This window comes from Patiria miniata, unplaced genomic scaffold (assembly GCF_015706575.1).
Source record: "Patiria miniata isolate m_02_andy unplaced genomic scaffold, ASM1570657v1 HiC_scaffold_6, whole genome shotgun sequence".
In the NCBI taxonomy this organism is placed as follows: domain Eukaryota; kingdom Metazoa; phylum Echinodermata; class Asteroidea; order Valvatida; family Asterinidae; genus Patiria; species Patiria miniata.
The window spans coordinates 7,415,098-7,428,636 of NW_024037073.1; the positions used below are offsets into that span (position 1 = coordinate 7,415,098).

At 39.1% G+C, this 13,539-nt stretch overlaps 1 protein-coding gene across 2 annotated transcripts in view; it reads right to left on the minus strand.

Moving 5' to 3' along the window:
* LOC119742938 (lysine-specific demethylase 4C-like) overlaps positions 1-13,295 on the minus strand; it is a 46,852-nt gene extending 33,557 nt beyond the window's left edge. Inside the window, exons 1-3 of one of the 2 annotated variants that reach the window (XM_038219210.1) lie at positions 12,975-13,295; positions 3,086-3,242; positions 2,089-2,264 (exon numbers count right to left, since the gene is read on the minus strand). In XM_038219210.1, the coding sequence (XP_038075138.1) occupies positions 2,089-2,264; positions 3,086-3,220 (311 nt within the window). In that variant the 5' untranslated portion in view covers positions 3,221-3,242; positions 12,975-13,295. The remainder of the gene's footprint in view (positions 1-2,088; positions 2,265-3,085; positions 3,243-12,974) is intronic. The other variant, XM_038219209.1, reaches the window with a different exon arrangement.
* Positions 13,296-13,539: the final 244 nt, after the last annotated feature.

A 13,539-nucleotide genomic window follows, 5' to 3' on the forward strand; every position in this document is an offset into this window, starting at 1 on the left:
TGCGTAACTTTCTGTGGCAATTCTTTCTTGGATCGTTTTGTCTGGCGACGCACCGCGCTCAATTTTTTCCCGGTGTGGTCACATGACCTTTCCTATTTAATCGCTTGAGGGTGCACTATTGTGGGCTTCAATAAGAGCGCTATAAAATTTCGATTCTTGTTGTGTTGGTGTCTTTTAATCCCTTGTATTCCTTCATATTTCATTTAATTCCTTTTTTCCCATCTTTTTAATATATTGTGAGTGAGATTTGGCTACGCAATAAAGCTTAAAGTCGGTATTTACATCATTCAAAATTTGGATTTTCTTTTCCAAAAGAAATTTTAAAAAATAAAACAATAAGTTTGTTTATTGTTTTTGCATGCCTTTATACAGTTTCAAAAAGTGGTTTTAAATGGCACGCTTCATTTCTGACGTAACTAATGCTCATAACTAATGTAACGCTAGAAAAGTCAATTTGAAAATCTATTTTCAAGGTGCCATACCCAAAAAGCACATACGTACATACACCAACTTTAAAATCTGCATCCCAAAAAAGGATGAGGAGATACAAACTGTACATGTAGTGGTGGTGAAGAGTCTCTGAATACAGGGTTCAACCTTAACCTTTTTTTTTCACTAGCCAGCCTGGCTACTGAAACAGACTCTTAACTAGCCCGCGGGCATTTTCACTAGCCCGTATGTTTTTCTTTTATAGAGTGTCTCATAAACATCAATATGCATACATGTAAAACGTGTATAGAGCCTGAAAGTTGACCCCTGTAAGCGCACTTCAGGGCCCCTCATAAAAGGAAAGCTAATGTGTACAAGTCAGAGATTGTGAAATTAGTTTTGGTACTTTGATTTCACAAGAAAATCACACTCGGATATTTTATGGAAACTGAAAAGTCGCATGACGTGAAAGAGAAATTTTGTGCCAAGAATTGACCTCTCACTTCCGTAAACTTCCATGTAGACTCATGGAACTTGATTACGTGTTGCATCTTTGACGTATCCCAATTTGTTTCTGACTTGCCAGCCGGGCTACTTAAGCAATAGTTCAACTAGCGTGTACAAGTCAGAGCTTGTGAAATTAGTTTTGGTACTTTTATGTCGTTGTTTTTTTCGGAATTTAATGGAAACTCAAAAATCGCATGACATGGGCACCCCACTGTCCTAGCGATTGGATATCCTACGATTGGACAAGCAGCATGCCAGCGAACTCTGCAGCTGAGCGTAGTGATCAGACAATACCATGCGGCATACACCAAGGTTTCCAATGCAGTCACTGCAAAGGACTGCCAGCATGCGGGCTACAATTGAGCTAGCAGTAGCAGTCAGGCTTACTCGAAAGACAGGATCATTGCGGTTACGGACAATGGCAGTGTGCGGATAGTGTCCAAACGTGAAAAGACCAAGTGCGCTTGGCAGAGTGACTCATTAAAACAAAATCTGTGATCTTTTTACACTACTGTTGCGATTACGGGCTGGTTACTGTGACTATTCCTATCACAATGGCAGCGTACACACAGTGTACAAACGTGAAAAGACAAAAAGCGCTGGGCAGTAATACATGTAACTCATAACGTGATCTTTTTACACCTCTTTGTGACTGACTGGCTGAACAAAACGGAGGTACCAGCACAAGTATTGTGAGGTACATGTACGGTGGTATTAATGTACATAAAATCATATTCGCTTGATGGAAATGGGGTAAACAGAGTATCAAGGTACATGTATCCGACTTTATGGTAACGAGAGTTTACTGTACCTACCCAGAGACAACGTGGAAACAGGTCAATTCTGATTGATTTCATCACAATTTATGCATGTAACAGCCAAACAGTTGAAACCCCTTAGCCCCAAGGGAACAGTTAACACAAGCCTTGATGAATTTCCAACCATAGTGATATCAAACACATTTCCTTTTTGTTCCTCCATACTAATGTCCCTATTCTTAAGAGATGCCTTCACCGAAAGCTCATCAATTGCCAAGATGGATTGAGAGAAATTATGTTTCATACCGACATACATGTACATGTTTTCAGCAGGTTTTTTTTTTTTGAGTTGTTAGATCATGCATACAGCTCATGTCATTTGAATTGACCCTACCTGCTGCTGTTTGCTAGTTTCCTGAACTCAAGTGATGTCAGAGGCTTCTTCTGAATGTTGTACTGGGTGTATAGTCCTTGGTGACCCATTACTTCTTGCTGAATTGGAGCTGGGATAGTGAGGGTTTCAAGTTTGTCATAGTCATATGCTGCCACAAACTCCTTCGGTGGTATAATCTAAAGCATTCAAACAAACATTAAATTTACAAAAACAGCACTGAAATTTATTCAGTATCTCTGCATTAGTTCCTAAAAATTATTGGACTTGGATTTTTACTTGTTTTATATTTACACGGATACATTTTTATCAAACAAAATTCAGGAACCGAAGATTGCTTTAGAACCATGGAGGATATTTCAGATGTTTTCAGTTTTGAGTCACACAAAATGAAAGGCCGATAAATTATATGTTGGTTTTCAATAGCCAAAGAGATAATTCACAAGATTCACACCAAACATTAATCCCAGCACTTTTCATCCACGACATTTTAACACATGGATTAAAGATGGAAACCTTTTTTTGGCATGTTGTCTGTTTGCTGGTGTTACTGGAACTGATAACTTTCCCCATTTCTGTCAATCGATGTGAGTATCCATTATCGACATGCTATAAAAGGCACGTCACATGAAAAGCTTCAAACAGTAGTCAATATAGAGGTTTTGCTTTTTCAGGAATGATTAATTTTTAGTTTCCTTCAGTTTTAACAAATCAGAAATGGTTAATTTTTCCAACAACTTTAAAGCCTGTTTACATTGATGTGGAAGTACATAGGTGATCTACTATACAAACATATAATAGTAATAACTTGAACAAGAAAATTAGGAATACACTGACTTTGGTATCGTCTTTGAAACTGGTAATGAACTTTACTGATTTGTTTTTTTAACTTCACAGAAACTTTGTGGTGGACAGTCATATATTGTATTCCCTTTATAGTGTGCCATATACATTGACACTGATGTTAACCCACAACATGCATTGATGTTAGATGCACAACCTTAGCAATGCCAGCTTTGTGTGCTCCCATGGACTCCATGTATGCAATGTAGGCTGGGAAGTCCTTCATTTCCTCCAGGCTAGGACGAAACACCATGATCTTTGGTACCGAGGAATTATGTGATGGTGGACTCATGATTGTGACTTCAAGGCTTTCACTGGAACCAAACAGATAAATATATTTACTCACATAATAAGATTTTTTTAAATGTTGAAGATAAATATAAAGGTACCCCAAAAAATGCTGTCTTTCCTGTAACCCCACTGACCCTACAATTTTGAGTCGGCACTTATTTATTTATTAACCCTAACTGTTTGAGTATCACCCATTATCCATGGAGCCTAGTCTCCTGTCTAACGTCTGATATATCTAAGCATGCGTGACGTCATTTCATTTCAAAATCAGGACTAAGATTGTGAATGTGATTGGTCAATTTGGATGCTGCATTTTGTAATACAACCTGTACAAAAATGCTACTAATCGTGGGCGTGATGTTTATGCACGTGGGGAGCTCGAATTACGCGCGTATAGAAGGTGCCTGCTGATTGGTCAGTTTCTCGAGGTCATACGCAGTCTAGTTTCATAATTAATCGCCAAATCTGTATACGTATAATAGACAATGTTCAGCTTCACCGGTGCCAGGATCTATTACATAGACTACTAACTGTCCTGAATCCTTCAAAATCCTCTTTGCCAAAGTGGAGGAATTTGGAGAATTGAGGTTACATGGTAAAAGAGCGATACTGATTTCGTAGGATGCACTTTGTCAAGGTCTTGGGCCGGACCTTGTGTTGTTTTTGCTCAGCAATGCATAGATATAGGGCTGGATTATGCTTGAAATCTTCCATACTGCTCCAGGATGTCACTTGCCAAGTCTGAACATAATGACAGTCTATTCATAAGATGGAATTTTGCGTTGGGGTGATGTAAATCAAATTACGTTTTTGCCCTTCATCGACGTATAAACACTGTATACTCAGTGTGTTACGGGGTCTACCCGATGTTCCCCAATACCGATGTTCCCCACTACCAATGTTCCCCGAAATCCTTAGGATTAGGGTTAGGATTAGGGCTAGGGTTAGGTTTATAGGGTAGGGATTTTGGGGAACATCGGTATTGGGGAACATCGGTATTGGGGAAAATAGGTATGCACCCGTGTGTTACCTCCTGAACGAAAGTTGGAAAAATCACTCGGGTGGGTGTAGAAAGCAGGAGGTTGTGGGTTCGAGTCCCACCCAAGTGATTTTTCCAACTTTCGCTCGGGAGGTAACACACTGAGTATACACTGTTTATACGTCGGTGAAGTGCAAAAACGTAATTTGATGACAGTCACCGTCGCAGGATTTTGCAGGATTGAGGCTATGGTCCTTATTCATGAGTTCAATGACCATTTTTGTCGAGTTCCCTGAATGTATTTCATTATTTGTTAACTGTGTAATGGGATGGCGCCAGACTATTTATGCAGGCGCAATGCAGCCTTATTTTACTGTCATTTTTTTTTTTAAATATGGCTTTAAAACATTAGGGAATGTTTAATTACAAACTTTATATTATTCATTGAAGCAGACTGGAATTTTTTATAAATGAACTTGCTTTCATTTCTCTTCGCAAGTTCAAAAAATTAAGATTTTACCGCGTTGCGATTTTGTGCGTCTTGTTTATCATACATAACACATTTTTCTGGATGTCATCTTTGGTGCTTAGGTAGGTCTAGGTCTACTCTATCTAACATGGGGATAACAGTTATTAAACTTTTTCAGTAAGGTAATTACAGCCCAAGGAAACTCAAAAGTACATCAAAAATGTAACTTGAGTAACCGTGGAATCGCCCACCTTATTGCAAGTACAAAAACAACAACAACAAAAATTAGAAGTGTTTTCTGTCTACTACAGACAGAATGAGTCGACGGGCATTTCCATTTTATAATCGTTTGAATTATCTTTCTTTGTTTCTTTTTTCCCAAACAATAAACTTCATAACTTCTTCTAAATGTGTATACATGTACTTGAAACTTTGAACAAACGGCAAACATCATTATCCACATTGATACACATTGATAAATACCCTTTAAATACATGTGCAATGAACAAAAACTTTCAAATGAAAACAGACACAAGTAAACATTCTTATGATGTGAGGTATGCAGTTCTTTTGCCATGTCCTTTTTGTAACATGGGTTAATGATAGAATACTTGTGCCTATATTCTAACCAACAGGAAGTGTGATTTGACAGCCTTATTTTTGTAATTTTTCATTTTGTTCATAGTATCTTCTGTAGATAAATCTACCTGAAATGCTACAACATGGCACTGACTCCCATTTGCTATTAGTCTTACTGTGTTATTGTTCTTTTCAAACATTAGTGTCAATCATATTTTAAACATCACTTTTTAAGTTTTTTTTTTTTTTTTTACAATTTAAATGGGGACCTTATCTTATTGCAGTTTGTGTAAATTCCGTACTAATTGATTTTTTGTTTCTAATGGTTTAACATTGTATTGTCATCTTAATTCGGCATGTGCTGCCACGATGATTTTTAATGAACCAGTCTATCTATCTATCTATCTATTGGTGACTGTGTAGTAGCAGGTCCTTGGACTCACCCAACTAGTGTGCCTCTGTCATTTCTGTTTTAGCCTCTGAAGAAGAACTTGCTAAGTTCGCAACGTCAGGCCACATTAATTTTTAGATTTATATATTTCAGGTCCATCCAGTCAGTAAGCAGTTTGCAGCAGTCTTACTTTTTTTCATATTATTATTATTATTATTATTATTATTATTATTGTTAATATTTTCTGGTTTTGAAACTAAGGAATCCTCAAAAGCACCCCAGGTATTGTAGCTCGCAAGCAGACAGAATCCCATACAGAGAAGACAATGAGAAGAAATTACAATTTTAGAGGTAGGAGGAAAATCCCAGAAGAATATTCGGGGGGAAGGGGGGGGGGGGGAATCCCACGGAATCATGCAGGGACTGAAAACCCAATCCACATATTGACCCACATATTGTAAAGCACCCTCTTTGATAAGTATACGAGATAGGCTAAGGCATTGCATTACCACCATCAATTGTGCAGCACCTGCAGATCCGTGGTCCATCTTCCGAGCTAGCCACATTTTCAGTTTTTTTTCATTCCCAAAAATTAAGAATAGCCTATTCTTCTTTTAATATTTTCTACTGACTCCAACACTTAGTTACAGAGTATTACATTTTCTTATTTTGATTCATTGCTCTGAAGAATTTTTTTTAAGGGAAGTAAAGTCCAATTATGTCAAATGGTCTGATTCCCATCTTTCGAATTAGAAGCCGAAATCATTAATATTTTTCATATTTTGGTCACAGTTGTTCTGTTTCAAGTTGATCATTAGCTTCGTGGATGACTGCTGCATGGTATGAGGTGTGTTTAATCTCATCTGGGTTTGGATAAAAGGGGAAAAGGACCATTTTTAGGTGTTGGGCCTTTAGCCAAACACCTATTGTTATTGTAAGAATTCAATATTCTTTTATTTATTCAAGACAGATTCTTCTCCGGAACTGTTTGTCAAAATGAAAACATATATGAACTTCCATTGTCATAATGCCCAACCCACTGCAGATGTATTTTTTTGTAATTACTTCATCATGACGTCATCATGGGTCATGTGACATCACTTCAAAATATAATAAATTTAATCTTTGGAATTCAATATAAAATCAACCGTGAGAGACCGGAACTTGAGTTTTGCGGGAATCGACATGATAATACATGCTCTTCCTTTTATCCTGTGCGCGTAAAATCACGTGACCCTTCCTTCCGGTCGAAACCGGAAGTGCCTAATAATTTGAAAGTGGAAAAAGATATGAACTTGCTTTCAACGGTGTTGGTGTGTGCCTGGATTGACCTTTCAAAAAAAATAATGGGTGAGGCCATGAAGAGTTGGAGCGCCCTCTAGCGGCAGGTTAAAAAAACGCGAAAAATGCATTTTCACTTGATGTCTGTGGCGAAGTTTGCGGTATTCGCTTCAAAACTCCTGTACATAATGACCTTAAGGCTTAATGCAGACAAGACCTATGCGCGAAAACAAAATTGATTACGTCATCAGATCGGAAGTTACAATAAAGACCTTTAACCCTTACCCTACTAGACCCTCCAACGCATGCCAATATGTGCCTCAAGAAAATCTCCTATGTTTTTTGCATGGCCCTCCAATATCTGCCATGTCATTTCAAGGGTAACTGGACAGGCACTCCAATACATGCCACAGAGAACAATGAGAGTCCTCTGATAACAAAGTGAGTGCCCCCAGCTGGTCAGTATCAGGCACCCTCCAGGGCCTCCAACTCCTGCCAATTGGAGCCTTCACTGTTAAGACAAACTATCTGCCAATAAACTGCAGCTGGAGGGCATTGGCATAACCAACTGACATGCAGTAAACTACCCTCAGAGAGTAAGGGTTAAACCTTCAAAAATTGCTAAAAAAATCAACCGTGATACATATAATCAAGGTTTGGCTATATATAGCACAGTTAAAATAGCTCTTGCACTTTCTGGTAATGACATCACAATGACGTCATCAAGTATCATATTACAAGCAATCAAAGATTTCTAGATTTAATCTTTGAAAATCAATATAAAATCAACTGCTACAGATTTGATTTTGTTTTTTATGGCAATCAATACAATACGGCAGGGTCTTCATTTTTGGTAATAAGTGCAAAATCACGTGACCCTTCCTTCTGGTCGAAACCGGAAGTGCCTTATTATTTGTAATTGGCAGAAGATGCGAACTTGCTTTCAACGATGCGAGTGTCTGCCTAGGCAGTACTGTACACAAATTTTACAGGTGACGTCACCAAATGTTAGAGCGCCCTCTGGCGGCATGTTGTAAAAGTCAAACATGGATTTAAACATGCATATTTTAAGTTGATGTGTGTGGCAAAGTTTGCAGTAATCCATGGCCCAACACCGTGTGGTTGTTCCTACAACCTCTAGTTCATTTTGTTTTTGTGTAGTCCAAATTTGATGGCCTCTTTCATTTTTGATCCAATAATGCAAACTACATTGAATTCCAGCTCTAAATGTCGAATTCCTGATGAGCATTGGAGCTGCAGATTTTGTGACAATGTTTTAGGGAGCTGATGACTGATCATCATTTTTTGGCCAGATGGATGAAGATTTCTAGATAAAGGAACGTGTTTTGGAAAGGTATGAGTTCCTCTATGAGCAGGTACCCTTACTTTGGAAATCTCTGTCCTGGATGAGAAGATAATCTCGCTCAAAGTCGGTAGCAAATCAGCATGATCAGTTTCAGGCATCCAGGGAACGTTTATCGTTCTGGCCGTACTACAGAGCTTGTGATAGTGCACAGCTGGCCAGAGGCATTCAGGCTAGCCTAGGCTATGAGGCAAGCAGGAAAAGTCTAGTCATTTTAAATATGTTTGGAAATGGTATTGTCAAGCACAATTTGGATACCGTGCGTAAGTTTAAAGCTATAGTCCATCATTTGCAGCCATCTGAAAAGTAACTGGCGTAATTATTGTTGAAAAACAAACTTGGTTGAAAGATAGTAAGGGGACTAAACTCCCTGTGAAATTATTCTTTCTGGGAAGCTGTCATTTTGAAGTAATCAACGAAAGAAGGCATTTCCAACGGTGATTCTTAAGAAGCACCGTAGGAAAATTTAAATTAGTAGTTCGTTTTGTTATTCAGCGCAGCGCGCACAAGTATTGGAACGACGCACACGCGCGCGCGGTTGTTATAATTCGTCGGATCAGTGCGCGACGTCGCGTACATGTATAGCTGCAATTCAAAACAATTCAAAACATGATTCAGTAACTTTTGATTTGAAATTGAGATCTTAGAATGCTGTTTTTCTTGGAATATACAACTGAAGCTGAGCTGAAACTTCATCAAGTAAGTTGTTCAGTATCCTTCATTAGATTTTGAACACGTTTGTTGCTTCAAACGAACAAAATGCACTAATTACAAATGATGGACTATAGCTTTAAACTTGCACGCACAAGTTTCAAACTTGAGCGAGCAAGTTTCAAACTTGAGCAAGTAGTTCCGAAATCGGAAGCACATAAATTTCAATGCACAATATACGCGCACTTTACAATTTGCGAAAGGTGATCACAAATTGATATTTATGCCCTGACCCTTCTGCCACTTTGGCCAGACAGGCTGCAAAATGTTCACAGCCCTGTTAGTTACTCTTGGCGCATGTGTTTTCCTCAAGAAACCTTCCACTACAGAATATTACTAAAAATACTTTAAATATCTTGCAGTCTCCCAAATATTTTTGTATGATTGTTACAATACAATTGTGCTTCACTTCCCTGTCTCAACTCTCAATATTATTTAGGTTTTCCAATTTTCACATAACGAAAAGGCGCGGCTTGTAACATGTTTTTTTTTTAACATTTTTTTGGAGATGATTATTATTCTCTTTTAACCCTTACTCTCTGAGGGTAGTTTACTGCATGTCAGTTGGTTATGCCAATGCCCTCCAGCTGCAGTTTATTGGAGGATACTTTGATGTAGCAGTGAAGGCTCCAATTGGCAGGAGTTGGAGGCCCTGGAGGGTGCCTGATACTGACCAGCTGGGGGCACTCACTTTGTTATCAGAGGACTCTCATTGTTCTCTGTGGCATGTATTGGAGTGCCTGTCCAGTTACCCTTGAAATGAAATGGCAGATATTGGAGGGCCATGCAAAAAACATAGGAGATTTTCTTGAGGCACAATTGGCATGCGTTGGAGGGTCAAGTAGGGTAAGGGTTAAAGATGATCAACCTTACAGACTAGTCATCAGGTAAATGTAGCGATTTCAGGGGATGGGCTGGACTGTGGATCTGATTGGTCCTCTCAATGTGGAATGTAATGAACACAAAAGTATTTGGAGCAGCGCATACATTTCTGTCCGAATTCATAAGTCGAAAGACATGCCATCTGTTTTGTTTACCAGTAAGTGAAGGTATATTCAACCGGAGGGGGTATAGGCCAATTCAACTGGAGGCAGAATCCAACCGATCGTTACTGAGCAAAAACCTTGGGTCTGACTAGGGTTGACGCTGTACTGCAAACATACATGTAGCAAGTATACCATGTATACATGTATGATCATGCATGTCATGTCATGAGACTAGTATGGGAACGTTTTCATACTAGGCCTCCTGCCTCCACTTTTTTTTTCAATTAATTTCCAAGCGCAAAAAAGTTGTATCCTTTATGGTTATTCCTCCACTTTCCCTCCTCTACTCTACTCTCACCCTCTCCTTTCCCTTAACCCTATTTACTAATCAGTCACTTATTTCATCGAGATTCGAACCTCAGACTCTTGTTTGAAACACAACAGTTTTACCACTAGGCCATAATAAGGCCGCGCAAGGTTGCTTGTTGCAATAATCAATCTTTGGATGTATTTAAAGTATCCTTCAAAATAAGACTAATGTATATTAAATAAACTAAATATTGGTAAGAAAAAAATATTCATAATGACATATTGCACTGTCATTGGCTGGCTCATGTGTTGTCAATGTCATGCGTAACATACTGCTAGACTTCCAGCTTCAATCACTACATGGCCAGCTGCCTCCAACTTTAGTTCTGCATGATGTGTGCATCTAAAATTCTGTAAAATACTTTTTTCATAAAAATTATTGGCATTGCCGGAGGTTCCTAAATTCGTCTTGGGTGAAATCACGAGGTGAGGTGAAAATGAATGTGTTTGGGGGCAGGTAAGGGGTGGCTGTAGTATGAACAACCTGATATGTACTATGAGTGATTATGGTTAAGATCTCACTCTCTCAGTTTACAGCATGCTACTTTGCTAGACAGGGCGTTGTATACGGGCCGGTTCCTATAGAACAAAATCCACTTTTAAATTGTGACCTGCTGAGGCTAAATGAGGAATGTTCCCCCAAACTTTGTCTTGAGTTATCAGCGTTTTAAGTTGCCTATGTGTGAAAAATCATGTCAAAATCGATTTTGGATTAAGTTTTTCCACAATTGTCTGTTATTTTCTTCTAAATAACAACAATGACTCAAGTTCAATGTGACATTTTAAGAGAATCAATTATTGTGTATACCTTGGTGTGTTACTATTCGAAAGCATATTGCCTGCTCTGTATATTTCTAGCAGTGTCATTAATCTGGTACTGGCCTGGCAACTCATGATCAGCTCTGGAAAATGGTGCACAAAATGCAATGTTACGTTGCCAATGACAGTGTCTAGTTAAGTTCGCGGGGCTTCACTACGTAATGAAAATAACAACGTCTGATTGGACCACATTGTATGAATAGGCAATAGAGCATGCGCTGTAACTAAGTCTTGTTTCTTAGATACGTGACGTATTGCAGCAAAGATCCAATCTGTGAGCGCGTGTCTACAGCGCACGCAATCAGAAAATGTTTATAATGCAAGAAAATTGTTCCACGCACGTATGTACGTACAAATAAAGCTTGCAATGCACAACGTGCAACACACAACTTTTTTTCAAAGCTTTTTTTCTCGAAATGAGGTCGCAGAAGTTCGGCAACGCACTACAGACTTTACCATGACATATCTTTGGAAGTAAATGGGCCACAGAAATAAAATTGGTATCATTACCAAGCTCAAGAGAGTTTTTCCTTTTATAAAACTCAAAAAGTAAAGGATGGGGGTTATTCCTCATTTTGCCATAAGCAGGCCACAATTATTTGACCAACCAAACTAGTTGGCAGACATATATATAGGGGTATGTCAAAGGGCAGGGTTTTGAATTTTTGAGGAAATTTGGGGATAAAATGATGATGACCATAACAAAACGTAACACGAAAATAAAGATGGTGATCACCGCGCGATGTACCATGCGTACCGTGCACACGCAAGTCGCGTTGCACAGCACCGACTGGCCCGTAGGAAAATCATAATTTCTACCCCAAGAAATTGTTCAAAAATAAAATTACCAAAGTGGTGTCATTACATGTACATTGAGAAAAGTCTGCTTTAGGTTGACAATGTCATTTTTCAGAAATAAAAAAAATTCTTGATTCTAATTTGATCAAAACAAAATAGGGGCCCTGCCACCAGCCTACATTACACGATCGCCCTAGACGATCATGACAGTGCCAGTTTTCCTAAATAATTTAAAGCTACAGTCCATCATTTGCAGCTATCCAAAAAGTAACTGACGTAAATAGTGTTGAAAAACATACTTGGTTGAAAGATAGTTAGGGGACTAAACTCCCTGTGAAATTATTCTTTCTGGCAAGCTGTCATTTTAAAGAAATCAACTAAGGAAGGTCTTTTCAACGCCGTTGGAAATTTCCATTATTAGTAGTTCGTTTTTTTATTCGGCGAAGTACGCGCAAACGTTGACATGACGCACATGCGCGCGCGGTTGCTATAATTCGTAGGATCTGTGCGTGACATCGCATAGCTGCAATCATGGCTGCCATTCGGGATAACAAAATTAGTGAGAACGTGTCTGGGACGCTGAATTCAGGCCCAATTCAAAACATGATTCAGTAACTTTTGATTTGAAATCGAGATTCTAACATGCCTAAAATGCTTTTTTTTTCTCGAAATATACAGCTAGCTGAATATTGGAAATGTTTCTCAGTCCAATAGTCATGTCTTAATCATCATTTTTGCAATGAATGACCTTCATTGAGATGATATATGAAGAAAAGAGTGGCGTCAGGTTGCAACATTTTTCCCTGTTATGAACTGTGTACGCAGTAAACATGGTAAACGGGACCGGGCCCGGGCTGGACGGCCGGTCGATCATGAACATGATGAACGTCGAACCGAATCGAACATCCGTGATTCCGGCCGTGTAACTGACGAGCCCCGTTAAATTGAAACGCATTTTCCCCCTTTTCAATCACTAATAACACTATGTTACACAAAAGCAGACTGCTTACCTTCAAAACAAAAGTCACTAAGCAGGCTAATCAAAGTCAAACTGGCACTTAGCTTCTACCGATACACATTCAAACATATCCCGAATGGCAGCCATGTTACAAGGTTTTTTGTGTACTGCACTATACTGATCCTATTCGAGCCGCGATACGATAGTACGGGGCCGGCCGGACGTGTACATGTATGTACGTACGGACGTACATGCCATACAGCTCTGTGTACATGTATATGCACGTACGTACGTACGCGTTGCATTACATGAACGCGATGCGGCCCTGCATCATTGCCCTGCATCTTCTGCCCTGATGGCGGCCCGGCGAATCTAATCCGCTACGGCTATGGATAGCCGCAGCACACAATGTGTAGCAGGGAAACCGAATCCATAGCTACAAAGTACAAGATTTAGTACGGGCTCAGTTGTGGGCCGATTCACAACCCAAGCGATGGTTATTAAATGAGTCCGCACTAAAGTAGGTCCCTCATAATAGGCAAATCAATGAGAGGCTAATGTTTTTAACTACCCTTGTTTATATAGCTCCCTTCTGAATGAAACATCGAACGAATAAA